Genomic DNA, 21,652 nt, shown 5'->3' with positions numbered 1-21,652 from the left:
GACACAGTGGAATATGTTGAAGAGAAGGTTGCAATTGGAGGTTCCATACAGAGACCAGCCCCAAACGATATACCTTCACATGGCTGCACTGAGAGAGAACCAGTGCGAAAAGCCCTCCATGACACCTCCACACAGTGGTGAAGAGGAGTTGTTCAGTGAGGAGGAAGAAGCTGGAATGGATTTATTGTTAGAGAGTTCTGGCTTGGATAAATATGACCGTGATACAAATGTCCGAGATAACTATGACCCCGATGTAGCTGACCCCGTGACAGGTGTCACACCCATCAGACATGACAGGACATGTGACCAAGGAAGCAAACACTCACATCCTGGGTTTGAAACTCACAAAGCTAATGAAAGACGCTCACATGGATCTGATGATTTTGAAATCATCCAAAGTGGGTCCAGCTCCTCTGTGGAGGACAGTGGTGATGGAGGCCTCGGAACCAGGGAAGAAGCAAAGTCGAGACCTGTAGCTGTGTCACCAGTCAGGTCTTCAGACCAGACAGAACCCAGTCAGAAGGCAGTGAAGAGGAAGCGAGTACTGTCAGACCAGGATGTGCTGGCATCTCCCGTGCTGGGCAGGAAGATCAGTTCATGCAGCTTGACACCTAGGGCCAAGCAGTCCCATAAGAGACTGAAAATGGTGACACCCAATAGAGATAGATCAAGTCCAGGTCACAAACAGATGGACAGGTCATCAAACAAAGGCGCATCAAGTCCAACTGTCACTAAAGTCCTGTCAGATAAATACATGAAGATGTCCACCCCTCTGGACCGTTCTGGTCCAAGCCACTCTGTAGTGGAGCAGGATTCTCTGTACATCACCCCAATTCCCAAACAGAGACAACGGTCCACGTTCATGTTGGTGACCCCTGCACTGGCCAATCAGAGCCAAGATTTATCCATGGATGGTGACTTTGTGGCAACACCTGTCGGCAGGATAGTTTCTAACGAATCTGGACAGGAGGTTCTAGTTAATCTTGATGGGTCTTTAATGAAGCAGGCAGATTCTGGCAAAAGTGAATCTGAGCATCAAACAGAGGATTGTCCTAGAACTGCCTGCTCTGATGTAGAGAATGAAAAGAGTGTTATGGGCAGATCTGTAGATGCATCGACTGTGGCACTACCTGGGACAGATGCAGAGTCAAGATCTGGCCGGATTCCACACACAAAGTCATCACATGGGAAGCCCTGTTCCAAATCCTCATTGGGTCACAGCTCTGCATCACCTGACAGGAAGTCAGGCTCCTCTGATTCTGACCTTGAGATAGTGGGAGACAACTTCCAACTGTTGTCACAGGTATCTGTCTCCCCCAAGTTTCCCAACAAGTTTAGCTTTAAGAAGATTTCCTCCCATACCAGAAAGTTGAGTCGGAAGAGAAGGCCAAGTCTTGATCCTCATCACCATGGAGATAGTGGAGAAGGGACGACCCTGGAGGCAGACGTTCATAACAGACAGCAAGAAGACACAAATGTAGCGGTTGGCATGGTGACAGAGAGAGGTGATGCTGCAGAGAAAGCACAGAAGAACTGCTCTCCACCTAACACAGGTAGGTTGTTGAGATGCTTCAGCCACTGATGTGTTTCCCTCATCTCACCTACCCTCATTGCACCTACCTTCATCTCACCTACCCTCAAACCTACCCTCACACTAACCCTCATCACACCTACCCTTACACCTACCTTCATCACACCTACCCTCATCTCACCTACCCTTACACCTACCTTCATCACACCTACCTTCATCACACCTACCCTCATCACACCTACCCTCACCCTTACCCTCATCACAGCTACCCTCATCACACCTACCCTTACACCAACCCTCATCTCACCTACCCTTACACCTACCTTTACACCTACCTTCATCACACCTACCTTCATCTTATCTACCCAGACACTTACTCTCATCACACTTACCCTCATCACACCTACCCTCATCACACCTACCTTCATCACACCTACCCTCACCCTTACCTTCATCACAGCTACCCTCATCACACCTACCCTCACCCTTATCTTCATCACACCTACCCTCATCACACCTACCCTAACACCTACCTTCATCTCACCTACCCAGACACTTACTCTCATCACACTTACCCCCCATCACACCTACCCTCATCACACCTACCCTCATCACACCTACCCTCACACTTACTCCTTCATCACAGCTACCTCATCACACCTACCCCTCATCCTACTCTTCATCACACCTACCCCCTCATCTCACCTACCTTACACTCTACCATCACACACCCTACTCTTCATCCCACCTACTCCAGATACACTTTACTCTCTACCGCTGCACCCTACTCCTCATCACACCTGCACCTCACCCTTACCTCACTCAAAGCACCCCACCCTCTATCACACTCCACCTCACCCTACTCCCTCATCACACTTTGCCCTCATCACGCTTTTAATTTCATCACACCTACCCTCTATCACACCTACTCTCATCACACCTACCTTCTCATCACACACTCTTACCCCTCACAGACCTACAGTTCTTACACGTGCTCTTCATCACAGCACCTTTCCCCTCACACCTACCTTCACATCAAGCACCTACCCTCATCACACCTTACCCTTTACACCTGCCTTCATCACACCTCTCCCTCACACCTACCCTCATCACACCTACCCTCATCACACACCTACCCTTACACCTACATTCATCACACCTACCTTCATAACACCTACCTTTTCTAACACCAACCTCCTCATCACACCTCCCTTCACCACACCTACCTCATCACCTCCTTACCCTCATCACACCTACCCCTCATCTCACCTACCCTCATCACACCTTACCCTCACACTCATCTACTCTCATCTCACCTACCTCTTACACCTATATTCATCACACCTACCTTCATCACACACCCACTCTTTCTCTCACACCTACCCTCATCACACCTCCTTTCTACACCACACCTACCCTCATCACCCTTACCCTCATCACACTAACCCCCCATCCCACCTACCCTCATCACACCTATATTCATCATCACACCTACCTTCTTAACTCCTTCCTTTTTCTTGTTCACACCTACCCCTACACTCCCCTCCACACCTTATCGCACCTTACACCTCCTTCATCACACCCCACCTTCTCACCACCCTACCTCATCACACCCTGCCCTTACACCTGCCTTCATCACACCTTCCCTTTCATCACACCTACCCCTCATCACACCACTCCTTACACTTCATCTCACCTACACCCTACTCCTTACACCTCCCTTCATCACACCAACCTCATCACACCTTACCCTTACACCTGCCTTCATCATCACACCCACCCTTCATATAACACCTTCCCCCATACACCTACCTTTCACTGCCACATCCCACCCCTTATCACACCCCTACCTTCATCACACCTACCTCATCACACCTACCCTTACACCTGCCTTCATCACACCTACCTTCATCACACCTACCCTTACACCTACCTTCATCACACCCACCCTTATCACACATACCTTCATCACACCTACCCTCACACCCACCCTCATCTGACCTACCCTCACACCTACCTCCACCACACCTCCCCTCATCTGACCTCTCTTCTCATTGGTCATTATTGATTATTTACAGACTGCTATTAAATAGTTGGAATGCTGATTCTTACCTTCATCACAACAAATACCTTCATCAACATGCTACATCTCTATCACACCTACCTCATCAGACCTACCCTTACATCTGCCTTCATCACACCTTTCCTCTCACACCTACCTGTCTCATCACACACTACCCCTCATCACCCTGCCTACATCACCTGCCTCTCATCACACCTCTTCCATCACACCCACCTCATCACACCTCACCCTCATCACACTCTACCCTCAATGTCTACATCACAATCACACCTACACTTCATAACACCAACCTTTCTACACCTACCCTCATCACACCTCCCTTCTCACCACACCTACCCTATCACCCTTACCCTTCATCACACCTTTCCACTCATCTCACCTACCCTCATCACACCTACCCTCACACTTACCCTCATCACACCTTACCCTTACACCGTCCCTCTATAGTCATCACTACAATGCCTTCATCACACCCCACTTTCCTCTACACCTACCCCTCATCACACCTCCCTTCACCACACCTCTTACACCCTCATCACCCTACCCCTCATCACACCCTACCCTCCTCATCTCACCTACCCTCATCACAATGTCCCTCACACCCTACTCCTCATCACACCCTACCCTTACACCTACATTCATCCCACCTACCTTTCACCACACCTACCCTCATCACTCCCATACCCTCATCACACTAACCCTCATCCCACCTACCTCATCATCACACCTACACTCATCACACCACTGCCTTCTTAACACACCTACCTGTTCTACACCTATCCTCACACCTCTCATCACACACCCACCCTCATTATACCTCCCTTCATCAATGTTTACCTTCATCACACTCTACCCTCACACACCTACCATTACAATGCTGCCTCATCATCACCTTCCGCCCTCACACCCACTCCTTATCACACTCCTGCCTCATCACACCTGTCTTTCTTACCTCCTTCTCCATCAACCTTCATCACACCTGCCCTACACCTTCACTCACACCTACGCTTTCTACATAACACCTTTCCCCTTACACCTACCCTTCATCACATCCACCCTTATCACACCTACCTTCATCACACCTACCCTCATCACACCTACCCTTACACCTGCTCTCTATCACACTCACACCTTCCCTATCACACTCTACCGTTTTACACCTACTCTTTGTTCACACACACCTCTTATCACACATACCTTCATCACACCTACCCTCACACCCCACCCTCATCTGACCTACCCTCTCATGCCTACCTCCACCACACTCCCTCATCTGACCTCTTCTCTCATTATCATTATTGATTATTTTATAGACTGTTATTAAATAGTTGGAATATTGCTGAGAGGGAGCTTGAAACAACAAAACCATTACAACATGGACATCTCTTAGTCTCTCACCTCCTGGAATCCGGTACTCCTCCATCAATGCCTACATCACCATGTCCCTTCTACACTCCTTCTCATCAATGCCTTACATCACAATGTCTCCTACACTCTCCATCAATGCCTACATCACAATGTCCCTCTACACTCCTCCATCAATGCCTACATCACCATGTCCTCTACACCTCCTCCATCAATGCCTTCATCACCATGTCCTCTACACTCCTCCATCAATGCCTATATCACCTCATGTCCCCTACTACACTCCTCCATCAATGCTTACATCACCATGTCCCCTACACTCCTTCATCAATGCCTACATCACCATGTCCCCTACACTCCTTCATCAATGCGCTATATCACAATGTCCTACAATTCTCCATCAATGCCTACATCACCAATGTCCTCTACACTCCTTCATCAATGCCTACATCACCAATGTCCTCTTACACTTCCTCCATCAATGTCTACATCACAATGTCCTCTACACTCCTCCATCAATGTCTACATCACCATGTCCTCTACACTCCTTCCATCAATGTCTACATCACAATGTCCTCTACACTCCTTCATCAATGCCTACATCACAATGTCCTCTACACTCCTCCATCAATGCCTACATCACAATGTCCTCTACACTCCTCCATCAATGCCTACATCACAATGTCCTCTACACTCCTCCATCAATGTCTACATCACAATGTCCTCTACACTCCTTCATCAATCAATGTCCTCTACATCATCAATGTCTACATCACAATGTCACACTCCTCCATCAATGTCTACATCACAATGTCCTCTACACTCCTCCATCAATGTCTACATCACCTTGTCCTCTACACTCCTCCATCAACGCCTACATCACTCCTTCATCAGTGCCTACATCACAATGTCCTCTACACTCCTCCATCAATGTCTACATCACCACGTCCTCTACACTCCTTCATCAATGTCTACATCACAATGTCCTCTACACTCCTTCATCAATGTCTACATCACAATGTCCTCTACACTCCTCCATCAATGTCTACATCACAATGTCCTCTACACTCCTCGCATCAATGTCTACATCACAATGTCCTCTACACTCCTTGATCAATGTCTACATCACAATGTCCTCTACACTCCTCCATCAATGTCTACATCACCATGTCCTCTACACTCCTCCATCAATGTCTACATCACAATGTCCCTACACTCCTCCATCAATGTCCTACATCACCTTGTCCCTCTACACATTCTCCTCCATCAATGCCATCATCATCAATGCCTCTTTGTCCTATCATCAATGTCCTCTACACTCTCCATCAACGCTTACTGTGGGGTAGCCTAGTGGTTGAAACGCTGGTTCTCGCCACACCAAAGACCCGGTTCAATCCCCTAAATGGGTACAATGTGTGAAGCCCACTTCTGGTCTCCTCATGTGATGTTGCTGGAATATTGCTAAAAGCGGCGTAGTGAAACCAAACTCTCAGTCAGTCAGTCCATCAACGCCTTTCTACATCACAATGTCTTCTACGCCTCCATCAATGCCTACATCATATGTCTCTACACTCATCAATGTCTACATCACCATGTCCTCTACACTCCCTACATCAACGTCCATCACACATCACCATGTCCTCTACACCTCCTCATCAACGCCTACATCACCTTGTCCCCTACACTTCTCATCAATCATCATCATATCCGCTACATCATCAACGCCTACATCACCATGTCTCTCTACTCCATCAACGCCTACATCACCATGTCCCTTTACACTCCTACATCCAATGTCCACATCACCATGTCCCCTACACTCCATATCGCTTTACACGCCTTCATTTGACAAAAATCATCTGTGTGTCTTCATATGTGAACATTTCTTACACATTTCCTACACTCTCATATTACGTGTTACCCACAGACCTGCAGGATGATGTTGGCCATGTTGTTGATGATCCTGGGGATGTCTGGGATGGTTTCGATGACATGGATGCAGCTTGCCACATTGACCCTGTGTGTGATGCTGATACAGAAGAGTCCCCTCAGAAAAAAGTTTCAGCAACAACACCGGGAAAGAAGCACTATACCCATAAAAGAAACATCACCATAAATACGACTGAGAGATCTCTAGCAACTCCAGGAACATCAGCTGAGTATGGTCACTCCTCACGTAGACCAGTGTCTGATGTAAGTTGGTCTCTTTTAGTTATAATGTCTGGGATATCTCCTTTCTGGTAATGTTATATTAATGTTATATGACTGGTCCCAGTCATCCAACTTACTGCAATTCACAGTGTAGAGTTGCTTCCCTTGAGTGTGCCAGGAACCTGTCATCTTGGGTTGATAATGCTCCAAGGTTTGTCAGCACCTGTCACTCAGGGTTTGACCAAAGTAGAAGATGTGTGCAGACCTGCATCATTTCCAACTTCCCTGTCATATAACTCTGCCAGTCCAGGGTAATGTTACAAAACAAAATGTGTCCCTATAAAGCGGCCAGCAAGACAGTGGTGGCTGACAAGTCAGCATGAGCTATGCACTTCCATTTGATCCCGAACAGGCCCTTGACATATGAGACTGCCATGCACTTGCATTTGATCTGGGATTGGCACTTGACATAAGAGAACTGTGTTAGTCCAGACATGCAGCTAACACTGGAGTTTCTAGCTGTCAGCGCGGCAGTGACTGGTTGACAAGTGCACATGAGCAGAGCGCTGACCTTGGGCGCTGGACAGGCTGTTGACATGAAGAACTGACCAGTGCTTTTATCTGTTCAGACATGCAGTTCACCTTCTTGCACCTTTTTGTGTCAACCTTGTACTTTGTTATGTTATGTGACATGGCCTTAAACCCAACCCATCAATTCCTGTATATTTACATCAGGAGGAAAGTATTCCTGAATGAAGTTCCAGGCAAATGTTGGGAGGGTCTTGACGGCTGAATTTAAGTATTAAGAACAAATATTTGTAATTATAGCTTTGTGTGAATTTGATTTGTAATATATTATTCTGGGCCAGGATGACGACTCTCTACCTTCACCAGGGAGAGTAGATGCAGGGGAAGCAACTCTGGACTTCGAGGTGCCAGATGCTGACAGCTTGTTGTGGAATGATGACAATGCTCCAAATATGGAGCCAAGCCCCCAAGTGCATGGTGACAAAGGGAGACAACTCCAGCAGGTACCATCTGAGGATATATCACCCAGTTTTACTCCAGCAGTAGCAATGTCTATACAAGGGATCGCCTGAACTGTTCCTCCATAGTATCAAATTAAAACTGATCTTCTTGTATTGATTCTGCAGCAGCAAGAATCTGAATAGAACTTGTTAATACATTACACAGATGAGGTCAGTTGATCAAAATTTCAAACATTACACTTAACACCCAGATCAGTCTTTGGAATAGAGTTACAATCTTTGAAGCGCTAAGATCTCCCTGTGGAATGGGGTCCACTGTAATATGAAAGTTACTCTCAGTTCAGTGGTAGAAATGGTTTTACAACAGGCTTGGTACTAGCATGAATGTTTTGAATGCAGCCAGTGTAAAGTGTGGCAGTTAACATCATGTTAGTGGTACAAGCACTCGATGAAAGAGGGTCATGGTAAATATATCAGTTGTGATAATATTGCAGCTCAGTTCACAGTGTGCCAGGTAAATATGGCAGAGATAACCATCTTAGTGCTAAGATCACTCTGTGGAATGGGGTCAAGGTAAATATTACAGTTATAACCATCTTAGTGCTAAAATTACTCTGTGAAATGGGTTCTAGGTAAATATTGCAGTTATAACCATCTTAGTGCTAAGATCACTCCATGGAATGGAGTCCAGAGACATATTGCAGTTATAACCAGCTTAGTGCTAAGATCACTCTGTGGAATGGAGTCCAGGTAAATATTGCAGTTATAACCATCTTAGTGCTAAAATTACTCTGTGAAATGGTTTCTAGGTAAATATGTCAGTTATAACCATCTTAGTGCTAAGATCACTCTGTGGAATGGCGTCCAGGTAAATATTGCAGTTATAACCATCTTAGTGCTAAGATCACTCCATGGAATGGGGTCCAGATACATATTGCAGTTATAACCAGATTAGTGCTAAGATCACTCTGTGGAATGGGGTTGCAGTTTTATCCTTCTTAGTGCTAATATAAATGTGGAATGGATTCTAGGGAAATATGGCAGTTATAACCGTCTTTATGCTTAGATCACTCTGTGGAATGGCGTCCAGGTAAATATGGCAGTTCCCCTGGTCATCATGAATACAACACTACATTGATTCTGTTTCTGTACATGACAGGTGGCAGACTTCCAGACCCCAGTGACCACTAAACCAACAAAGACTGCAAGAAAACTGATACCACCATCGCCATTCACGCCAATGCCAAATTACGACAACATGAACACCCCCAGACTAAAGGTATAGGGCATCACAGCTATAGTACACATGCATGCAGCAGTTACCTTCATGGAAACAAAGAATTGAGTTGCAATCTGTCATATCAGTATTTTTGTTCACTGCCATCCTCAGTGCTTTATTTGAACACAGTGTGATGTGGTAGGATGCTGGTTATCTTCACCTGTAATGCACAAGTGTTAGTTTGGGTGAACTATACAAGGCCATGTCAGGTGACCTATGTGATAGCAGTGTAACACACTCGGTCATACAACATAAAAGTTTGCAACAGGTTTGTTTTTATGTCCAGCAAGAAGTGGGCAAGTTCGGAGTGCGGCCAGTGGGGAAGAAACGGATGGTGGGCCTATTGAAGGACATCTACCACAAGACTCACCAGTGTAAGTTGGATGTTTTTAAAAGGACGTTAGTGTATGTTGGATGGTGTTGAAGGACATCAGTCTATGTTGGTTGGTGTTGAAGGACATAAATGTCTGTCTGGGTTGTGTTAGAGAATATCGTGTAGGTTTCTTAAACGAGGTGAGAGTAGATTGAAGTTTGTTGCAAATGTAAGTTATAGAACTTCTTGAACTTTATTTTGCTTGTTTCCTTCTTCTCTGACAGATGAGACAGACAGTGATTATGACCCAAAGAGCACCTCTCCCCAGAGGCCTGCTGATAGAACTAGTAAGTCCACTGTGGCCAAAGATGAAACCGCAACCAGACTCAGCAAGTCCACTGTGGCCAAAGATGGAGCAAGAGATCGATCCAGTAAGTCCAAAGATGGTGCAGGAGGTCGACCCAGTAAGTCCTCTGTGGGCAAAGATGAAACCGCAACCAGACCCAGCAAGTCCACTGTGGCCAAAGATGGAGCAAGAGATCGACCCAGTAAGTCCAAAGATGGTGCAGGAGATCGACCCAGTAAGTCATCTTTGATGAAAGATGATGCCAGAAGCAAACCCAGTAAATGTACACTAGGTCAAGGCGACCGGTACAGTAATGTTAGGGCTCCCGAGTCTTCAGCATCTGAAGAAGGAAGCAGTCAGCGAAGTGTGACATCATCCCAGGATTCAGGGCGTAGGTAGGTGGTGTGTGTCCATGTCGGTCTTTGTCCATCTGCATTTGTGTCTGTGTATGTGTGTATGTGTCTGGGTGTGTTCACAGACACCAGGTATTATTGTAAATCATGTAAAACTTTCTCAACTCTTCCAGTAATTTGTAGACTTATTTAACTTTGAATAAAGACATGATGTTGGCAATGGCAGGAGGCAACTTACACAACTCACTGTAAGAGTATTGTTGCCGAGATGGTTATCAGTGGTTTCCTGTGTACAGTGATAGAACGCTCTTCTTTCAGTGAAGTCCCGGAGGAGAGCTTCATGATGGACGATGAGGAAATATCAGCATCACAGCAGGTATTACCGTAGATCATGCCGTATATGTTAAGGGTTTTGGTAGAAAGGGGTCACCTGAATCCCATTAGGATCACAGCAGGTATTACTGTAGATCATGCAGTATATGCCAAGGGTTTGGGAAGAAAGGGGGTCACCTTGGCTTCAGGTAAAACTGACAGTCTACCAAACCACGAGGACGATAGTATCACAGCAGGTATTACCGAAGATCATGCAGTATACGGCCAGGGTTTGGGAAGAAAGGGGGTCACCTGTATCCTCTCAGTATCACAGCAGGTATTACCGTAGATCATGCAGTATACGGCCAGGGTTTGGGGAGAAAGGGGGTCACCTGTGTCCTCTCTGCACCACAGCAGGTATTACTGTAGATCAGGCAGTATACGGCCAGGGTTTGGGGAGAAAGGGGGTCACCTGTGTCCTCTCTGCACCACAGCAGGTATTACTGTAGATCAGGCAGTATACGGCCAGGGTTTGGGGAGAAAGGGGGTCACCTGTGTCCTCTCTGCACCACAGCAGGTATTACTGTAGATCAGGCAGTATACGGCCAGGGTTTGGGGAGAAAGGGGGTCACCTGTATCCTCTCTGCACCACAGCAGGTATTACTGTAGATCAGGCAGTATATGTCAATAGTTTGGGTAAAAATCAGTTTTGTAACACATTATAGCTATGTTGATGATCAGTTTTGTCATGTAACACAACATAGCTATTTGGACAATCAGTTTAGTCAACTGCTACCAAAACGATATATCTACTAGGAATTACTGAATGTGGATAAAGTGCATTGTTGACATTATTCCTGTGTTAACAGAGTATAATTCAGTAATGAAAGTACACTGTAATAACATTTGTTTTTGTTAGCAGGTGAACCAACAGGACATACAGCAGAAGCTGATCGCATTCATCAGGCAGAGATCCGATATTCACACAAAGCTTATGATGTACGAGGTGAGTATCCTCTCAACTTTGTTCTTAAGTGTCCACAGTATTCAGTATTCCTGAGTTCTTTGAATTCAGTATTCCTGTGTTCACAGTATTCAGTATTCCTGTGTAGACAGTATTCAGTATTCCTGTGTTCACAGTATTCAGTATTCCTGTGTAGACAGTGTTCAGTATTCCTGTGCTAACAGTATTCAATATTCCTGTGTTGACAGTAGTCAGTATTCCTGTGTTGACAGTATTCAGTATTCTTGTGTTGACAGTAGTCAGTATTCCTGTGTTGACAGTAGTCAGTATTCCTGTGTTGACAGTATTCCTGTGTTGACGGCATTCAGTATTCCTGTGTTGTCACTAGTCAGTATTCCTGTGTAGACAGTATTCCTGTGTTGACAGTATTCCTGTGTTGACAGTATTCAGTATTCCTGTGTTGTCAGTAGTCAGTATTCCTTTGTTGACAGTATTCCTGTGTTGACAGTATTCAGTATTCCTGTGTTGTCACTAGTCAGTATTCCTGTGTAGACAGTATCCCTGTTTAGTCAATATTCCTGTGTTGACAGTATTCACTATTCCTGTGTTGTCAGTATTCAGTATTCCTGTGTTGACAGTATTCACTATTCCTGTGTTGACAGTATTCAGTATTCCTGTGTTGTCAGTAGTCAGTATGCCTGTGTTGACAGTATTCAGTATTCCTGTGTTGACAGTATTCAGTATTCCTGTGTTGTCAGTAGACAGTATTCCTGTGTTGACAGTATTCAGTATTCCTGTGTTGACAGTATTCCTGTGTTGACAGTATTCAGTATTCCTGTGTTGTCAGTATTTCTGTGTTGTCAGTATTCAGTATTCCTGTGTAGACAGTATTCAGTATTCCTGTGTTGTCAGTAGTCAGTATTCCTGTGTTGACAGTATTCCTGTGTTGACAAGTATTCCTGTGTTGTCAGTATTTCTGTGTTGTCAGTATTCAGTATTCCTGTGTAGACAGTATTCAGTATTCCTGTGTTGTCAGTAGTCAGTATTCCTGTGTCGACAGTATTCCTGTGTTGACAGTATTCAGTATTCCTGTGTTGTCAGTATTTCTGTGTTGACAGTATTCCTGTGTTGACAGAAGTCAGTATTTCTGTGTTGACAGTATTCCTGTGTTGACAGCCACTGGAGCTGGACTGGCTGAAGCGCGAGATCCAGGAGGCCGGCATCAAGTGCCCCATGCAGAAACTCATGGACTTCCTTGATGAGAAGGTAGTGTCAATACAATAGGTCCACAGGACGCTCTTACTTGTTGTAAGATCTGAATACGTTTCATGTAGTTATCACACTCAATTATTTATTGATAGTTAGTCATATGTGGGATGTTGCACGTGATGTAAACCATCAGTTTGACATGAATGTGGTGGGCATGATGGGGCTGGACTATTGCTGACATCAATGTGGTGGGCATGATGGGGCTGGACTATTGCTGACATCAATGTGGTGGGCATGATGGGGCTGGACTATTGCTGGCATCAATGTGGTGGGCATGATGGGGCTGGACTATTGCTGACATGAATGTGGTGGGCATGATGGGGCTGGACTATTGCTGACATGAATGTGATGGGCATGATGGGGCTGGACTATTGCTGACATGAATGTGGTGGGCATGATGGGGCTGGACTATTGCTGACATGAATGTGGTGGGCATTATGGGGCTGGACTATCGCTGACTGTGGTGGTCAGGGAACAGCAAGTCTCCAGCATCCCATGATTGGGTTGAAGGTGGACTAAGCTGAGGACTTAGCGGTAACCGTGGTTACCGATTCAACATGGCTTGTCTGGTCCAGTCCATGTTCTGTCAACACAGGCTTGTCTGGTCCAGATGTCATGCTAGTGCTTGTAATTCGCTGGTGAAAGATTGCAGAGTTAAGTAGTGCTTATAGACAATTCGCTCGTCAAGCCGAAGACCCGGGTTCGATTCCCCACATGGGTACAATGTGTGAAGCCTATTTCTGGTGTCCCCCACCGTGATATTGCTGGAATATTGCTAAAAAGCGGCGTAAACCATACTCACTCATTCACTCACTCGCTTATAGACATGTTATAACCCATTTATGGTTTCATTTGGATAAATATGTCAGGAGTTGTGAGAGTGTGTGATCTCTGTTACAGTGAGTGTGTGATCTCTGTTACAGTGAGTGTGTGATCTCTGTTACAGTGAGTGTGTGATCTCTGTTACAGTGCCTGACGTTCACCATGAAGAAGATGACCAAGAGGAACACAAACCGGCGACAACCGAAACGCAAGAAGAAGGTCAAGCTTCCTGCCGCTGCTGTGTGATGATCTCCAGTGAAATAGTGACACTCTAGGGAACATGTGACTCTCCAGGGAATATATGATGCTCTAGGGAACATGTGACTCTCCAGGGAATATATGATGCTCTAAGGAACATGTGACACTTTAGGGAACATGTGACTCTCTAGGGAACATGCGACGCTCCAGGGAATATTTGACGCTCTAGGGAACATGTGACTCTCTAGGGAACATGTGACATTCCAGGGAATGTTTGATGCTCTAGGGAACATGTGACTCTCTAGGGAACGTGATGCTCCAGGGAATATTTGACACTGTAGGGAACACGTGACACTGCAGGGAACATTTGATACTCTAGGGAACATATGACTCTCCAGGGAATATTTGACTCTCTAGGGAACATTCCTGCTCTAGGGAACATTTTACGCTCTCTAGGGAACATTTGACGCACGAGGGAACATTTGACACTCTATTGAACTTGTGATACTCCAGAGAATATTTGCCGCTCTGGGGAACATGTGACCCTCCAGGGAACATGTGATGCTGTCTCGGGAATATTCAAGGCAACATGTGGAACTCTCCAGGAAATATGTGACACTGTAGGGAACGGAACATTCTCTGGGGAATACATGATTCTCTTTGGGTAGTGGGATACTCTGTGATTACACTCTCAGGGGAATATGCATCCATTCGATGTTGACATGAGCGACTTTAACACAAAAAACCCTCTCTTTTATTGTGATATGTGCGACCTCTGAAATGACAATAAAAGAGACATCTATTCAATGGTGAAACATCACACCCTCTCTCCTGTGATAACACTAGACTCAGCTCTCCAGTGAGAATATGCGAGACTCTATTCCTGTGATGTCTGAGACCTCTCACTCGTGACGTTTCCACCTCCTCCACAGCGGGTTCTCTAGCTGTAATGCACGGTCAAGTGAACTTTAGTTTTAATTGTTTCTGGAGTAAAAAGTTTATTTCTTTTACTTAGTTTCTCTGTTTTAAGGTTCAGGTGGTTAAGGAAGACAGAATGCTGTCTTGATAGAGTATAGGTTGATGGTTCTTAAATCTCATTCAAATCAGATGAGCCCTACTGCTACACCAAACAACCATTACAGGTCAGATCAGAATGACCTTTAACAAACTGACCAATCTAAAGTGACTAACTTATCTTGACATTAGCCAATCAGATAGCAGCTTACACAAGCTTAAAGGCTCTTTTGTGAAACTGGCTACTTCCATTCCAGACAACACATAAACAAATGTTTTGACAAAGTTCTCAACCTGAGCAAAAGAAAATTTTGGAATGCTAATGTATCACGGGGATTGAATGGCAGGACTTTCTATGGAAGTCTCTCTGATTCATGTTTTGGGACGAAGGGAGAAGTAGATGTTGATGGCATCAGTCACACCGTTACTGTTGTTCAGAATACCCTGTTAAGCTTATCAAGGTTGCAAGATCAGAAAACATTAAAACTGTAGTTTTCATGATCTTGTAAGCAACACTTTGATTGGCCAGATGTGAGTTTGTTCTTATGTAACCAGTAATGGGATTGCTTGAGATGTTTAGGACTAACAAGAACTGAGAACTGATTATAATGAGATTGATGACTCTTCGGTTTAGTATATGTCTGAAATAATCATTATATTTACTATTTAATAGTGTTATTTGTATTTCCAATCATTGATCAGATTTCTTTTACATGTCTTCAGTTTATTTTGTTAATTGATTTGCAGTATTAATCAATAATTTATTGTTAACAACAACGTTTTTGTCATCTGTGAGTGAGGAACAAGACTGTCATACTGCCCATCACCAACCTGTTACGAGTGCTGAAGTTTGTATTTATTCTGTGAGCTGTTTTAATAAACAGGTTTCAATATCTGTTCAACTTCATGTTTATATTAAATTCCTTTCTTGACAATGAAACACCAACATCAACTCCCCCGTCCATCACAGGAAACACCTACATCAACTCCTCCATCCACCACAGGAAACACGTACATCAACTCCTCCATCCATCACAGGAAACACCTACACCAACTCCTCCATCCATCTCAGGAAACACCTACACCAACTCCTCCGTCCATCACAGGAAACACCTACATCAACTCCTCCATTCATCACAGGAAACACCTACTCCTCCATCCGTTACAGGAAACACCTACACCAACTCCTCCATCCATCACAGGAAACACCTACACCAACTCCTCCATCCATCACAGGAAACACCTACACCAACTCCTCCGTCCATCACAGGAAACACTATACACCAACTCCTCCGGTCCCTCAAAGAAACACTCTACATCAACTCTCTCCGTCCATCACAGGAAACACTTCTACACCAACTCCTCCATCCATCACAGGAAACACTCTACATCAACTTCCTCCATCCATCACAGGAAACACTCTACATCTACTCCTCCATCCATCTCAGGAAACACTTGCTACACCAACTCTCCCCTCCATCATCAGGGGAAACACTCTACACTCTACTTTCTCCTATCCATCACAGGAAACACCTACATCAACTCTCCATCCATCACAGGAAACACTCTACACCAACTCCTCCATCCATCACAGGAAACACTCTACACCAACTCCCTCCATCCATCACAGGAAACACTCTACACCAACTCCTCCATCTATCACAGGAAACACCTCTACACCAACTCCTCCATCCATCACAGGAAACACTCTACATCTACTCCTCCATCCATCAAGCAGGAAACACCTACACCAACTCCCTCCATCCATCACAGGAAACACGTACACCAACTCCTCCATCTTCTCACAGGAAACACCTACACCAACTCCTCCATCCATCACAGGAAACACTCTACACCCAACTCCTCCATCCATCACAGGAAACACTCTACACCAACTCCTCCATCCATCTCAGGAAACACCTACACCAACTCCCATTCATCAAGGAAACACTCTATATCAACTCCTCCATCCATCACAGGAACACACTCTACACCAACTCTCCCATCCATCACAGGAAAACACTCTACACAACTCCTCCATCCATCACAGGAAACACCTACACCAACTCCCCGTCCATCACAGGAAACACCTACACCAACTCTCCTCCATCCATCACAGGAAACACTTACACCAACTCCTCCATCCATCACAGGAAACACTCTAAATCAACTCCTCCTCCCATCCATCACAGGAAACACCTACACTAACTTCCTCCATCCATCACAGGAAACACCTACACCAACTCCTCCAGTCCATCACAGGAAACACTCTACATCAACTCCTCCATCCATCACAGGAAACACTCTACACCAACTCCCCATCCATCACAGGAAACACTTTACATCAACTCCTCCATCCATCACAGGAAACACTTACACCAACTCCTCCATCCATCACAGGAAACACTTACATCAACTCCTCCATCCATCACAGGAAACACTCTACATCAACTTTCCATCCATCACAGGAAACACTTCTACACCAACTCCTCCATCCATCACAGGAACACACTAACATCAAACTCCTCCATCCATCACAGGAAACACATACACACAACTCCTCTATCCATCACAGGAAACACATACACCAACTCCTCCATCCATCACAGGAAACACTCTACACCAACTCTTCCATCCATCACAGGAAATACCTACACCAACTTCCTCTCCATCCATCACAGGAAACACTTATACCAACTCCTCCATCCATCACAGGAAACACTCTACACCAACTCCTCCATCCATCACAGGAAACACCTACACCAACTTCCTCCATCCATCACAGGAAACACTCTACATCAACTCCTCCATCCATCACAGGAAACACTCTACACCAACTCCTCCATCCCTCACAGGAAACACTCATCAACTCCTCCATCCATCACAGGAAACACCTCCACAACTCCTCCTGTCCATCACAGGAAACACTTAACATCAACTCATCCTTCCCTCCATCCATCAGGAAATACTCTACACTAACTCCTCCATCCATCACAGGAAACACTTATAAACTTAATCCACTCTCGATCCATCACAGGAAACACTTCTACACCAACTCCTCCATCCATCACAGGAAACACTCTACACCAACTCTTCCATCCATCACAGGAAACACCTACACCAACTCCTCCATCCATCACAGGAAACACCAACATCAACTTCTCCATCCATCACAGGAAACACTCTACACCAACTCTTCCTATCCATCACAGGAAACACTCTACACCAACTCCTCCGTCCATCACAGGAAACACTCTATACCAACTCCTCTGTCCATCACAGGGAAACACCTTACACCAACTCCAGGATACACTCCGTCAATCACAGGGAAACACTCTACACTAACTCCTCCATCCATCACAGGAAACACCTACATCAACTCCTCCATCCATCACAGGAAACACCTACACCAACTCCTCCATCCATCACAGGAAACACCTACACCAACTCCTCCATCCATCACAGGAAACACCTACACCAACTCCTCCATCCATCACAGGAAACACCTACACCAACTCCTCCATCCATCACAGGGAAACACCTACACTAACTCCTCCGTCCATCACAGGAAACACTCTACACCAACTCCTCCATCCATCACAGGAAACACTTCTACACTAACTCCTCCTCCATCCATCACAGGAAACACTTACACCAACTCCTCCATCCATCACAGGAAACACTCTACACCAACTCCTCCATCCATCACAGGAAACACCTACACCAACTCTCCATCCATCACAGGAAACACTCCACATCAACTCCTCCATCCATCACAGGAAACACCTACACCAACTCTTCCATCCATCACAGGGAAACACCTACACCAACTCCTCCATCCATCACAGGAAACACTTACACCAACTCTCCTCCATAGGAATATACTCTATCCTCCGTCATCAGGAAACACCTACATCAACTCCTCCGTCCATCACAGGAAACACCTACACCAACTCCTCCATCCATCACAGGAAACACCTACACCAACTCCTCCATCCATCACAGGAAACACCTACACCAACTCCTCCATCCATCACAGGAAACACCTACACCAACTCCTCCTGTCCATCACAGGAAACACCTACACCAACTCCTCCATCCATCACAGGAAACACCTACACACAAACTCCTCCGTCCATCACAGGAAACACCTACATCCAACTCCCCGTCCATCACAGGAAACACCTACACCAACTCCTCCCCATCACAGGAAACACCTACACCCACTTCATCCATCACAGGAAACACCTACACCAACTTCATCCATCACAGGAAACACTCTACATCAACTCCCCGTCCATCACAGGAAACACTCTACACCAACTTCTCCATCCATCACAGGTAACACTCTACACCAACTCCTCCATCCATCACAGGAAACACTCTACACCAACTCCTCCGTCCATCACAGGAAACACTCTACACCAATTCCTCCGTCCATCACTGGAAACACCTACATCAACTCCCCGTCCATCACAGGAAACACCTACACCAACTTCATCCATCACAGGAAACACCTACACCAACTCCTCCATCCATCACAGGAAACACCTACACCAACTCCTCCGTCCATCACAGGAAACACCTACACCAACTCCTCCGTCCATCACAGGAAACACCTACATCAACTCCTCCATCCATCACAGGAAACACCTACATCAACTCCTCCATCCATCACAGGAAACACATACACCAACTCCTCCATCCATCACAGGAAACACCTACACCAACTCCTCCATCCATCACAGGAAACATCTATACCTACTCCTCCGTCCATCACAGGAAACACCTACACCAACTCCCCGTCCATCACAGGACATACCTACACCAACTCCTCCATCCATCACAGGAAACACCTACATCAACTCCTCCATCCATCACAGGAAACACCTACATCAACTCCTCCATCCATCACAGGAAACACCTACACCAACTCCTCCATCCATCACAGGACACACCTACACCAAGCCCTCCATCCATCACAGGAAACACCTACACCAACTCCTCAGTCCCTCACAGAAACACCCACATCTACTCCTCCATCCATCACAGGAAACACCTACAGCAACTCCCCCGTCCATCACAGGAAACACCTACACCATACTCCTCGATCCATCACAGGAAACACCTACACCAACTCCTCCATCCATCACAGGAAACACCTACACCAACTCCTCCATCCATCACAGGAAACACCTACATCAACTCCTCCGTCCATCACAGGAAACACCTACATCAACTCCCCCGTCCATCACAGGAAACACCTACACCAACTTCATCCATCACAGGAAACACCTACACCAACTTCATCCATCACAGGAAACATCTACACCAACTTCATCCATCACAGGAAACACCTACACTAACTCCTCCGTCCATCACAGGAAACACCTATACCAATTCCTCCGTCCATCACAGGAACACCTACATCAACTCCCCCGTCCATCACAGGAAACACCTACACCAACTTCATCCATCACAGGAAACACCTACACCAACTTCATCCATCACAGGAAACACCTACACCAACTTCATCCATCACAGGAAACACCTACATCAACTCCCCCGTCCATCACAGGAAACATCTACACCAACTTCATCCATCACAGGTAACACCTACACCAACTTCATCCATCACAGGAAACACCTACACTAACTCCTCCGTCCATAATAGGAAACACCTACTCCAATTCCTCCGTCCATCACTGGAAACACCTACATCAACGCCCCGTCCATCACAGGAAACACCTACACCAACTTCATCCATCACAGGAAACACCTACACCAACTTCATCCATCACAGGAAACACCTACATCAAACCCCCCACCCCCTCCATCACAGGAAACACCTACACCAACTTCATCCATCACAGGAAACACCTACACCAACTTCATCCATCACAGGAAACACCTACACCAACTTCATCCATCACAGGAAACACCTACATCAAACCCCCACCCCTCCATCACAGGAAACACCTGCACCAACTTCATCCATCACAGGAAACACCTACACCAACTTTTCATCCATCACATGCAGGAAACACCTACACCAACTTCATCCATCACAGGAAACACCTACACCAACTTCATCCATCACAGGAAACACCTACATCAAACCCCCCACCCCCTCCATCACAGGAAACACCTACACCAACTTCATCCATCACAGGAAACACCTACACCAACTTCATCCATCACAGGAAACACCTACACCAACTTCATCTATCACAGGAAACACCTACAACTCCTACAGAGGAAGATTGTAGGAGCAGTGGCATTTTAGAAGTTGGCATGTACAAAAGAGCCAAACTTCGTGTTTAACCACTTCTTTATTACGAGAGTGCGACGATTCGATACAGATTCTCGTACCGTTTGCAATAACGTCGTACTTTAGTCATAAAGAAGTTGTTATCCATAAAGTTTGTCTATTTTGTACCAGTTGCTCTTGTATCACTTATGTTTATACAGGCATACGTAGGTAGCTCACCGTAGCATAATCGACAGAGAAAATCCGTCAGTCCTGCATGAGATACTTGTTGCCGGGATGAACACTTTTTTTAGGGGCGCAGTTAGGGCTAATCTTCTATTCTCCCTGGTTATTGTAACGATTTCCGAGTGTAAGGACATGTTTTTGTGTTGTGTAGCAGCTTCGCCTCTGAT

The 21,652-nt window shown here is 45.7% G+C and overlaps 1 protein-coding gene across 2 annotated transcripts; it reads left to right on the top strand.

The window, feature by feature from the left end:
- The first annotated feature begins 13 nt into the window (after positions 1 to 13).
- On the top strand, positions 14 to 15,884 carry LOC124275255. 2 transcript variants are annotated; one of them, XM_046710747.1, is made up of 10 exons: positions 14 to 1,553; positions 6,907 to 7,172; positions 8,000 to 8,161; positions 9,279 to 9,398; positions 9,685 to 9,772; positions 9,996 to 10,452; positions 10,729 to 10,786; positions 11,645 to 11,728; positions 12,863 to 12,952; positions 13,925 to 15,884. In XM_046710747.1, exons 1-10 carry the CDS (start codon positions 14 to 16, stop codon positions 14,021 to 14,023), a joined length of 2,964 nt encoding a protein of 987 aa, XP_046566703.1. In that variant the 3' UTR covers positions 14,024 to 15,884. The 2 variants fall into 2 exon arrangements, with proteins under 2 accessions (XP_046566703.1, XP_046566695.1); XM_046710739.1 differs by having other exon boundaries at positions 11,642 to 11,728.
- Positions 15,885 to 21,652: the final 5,768 nt, after the last annotated feature.

Source organism: Haliotis rubra, unplaced genomic scaffold (assembly GCF_003918875.1).
Source record: "Haliotis rubra isolate DU_JTF1 unplaced genomic scaffold, ASM391887v1 Scf1046, whole genome shotgun sequence".
In the NCBI taxonomy this organism is placed as follows: Eukaryota; Metazoa; Mollusca; class Gastropoda; order Lepetellida; family Haliotidae; genus Haliotis; species Haliotis rubra.
This window is presented reverse-complemented; position numbering and strand designations above follow the sequence as displayed.

Bases quoted from the DNA above. Each gene is read 5' to 3' on its own strand.
- LOC124275255 (XM_046710739.1), top strand. From the start codon at position 14: ATGTTGAAGAGAAGGTTGCAATTGGAGGTTCCATACAGAGACCAGCCC. The intron at 10,453-10,728 runs GTAGGTGGTGTG...CTCTTCTTTCAG, and splicing joins TCCCAGGATTCAGGGCGTAG to TGAAGTCCCGGAGGAGAGCT. The intron at 11,729-12,862 runs GTGAGTATCCTC...CTGTGTTGACAG, and splicing joins CAAAGCTTATGATGTACGAG to CCACTGGAGCTGGACTGGCT.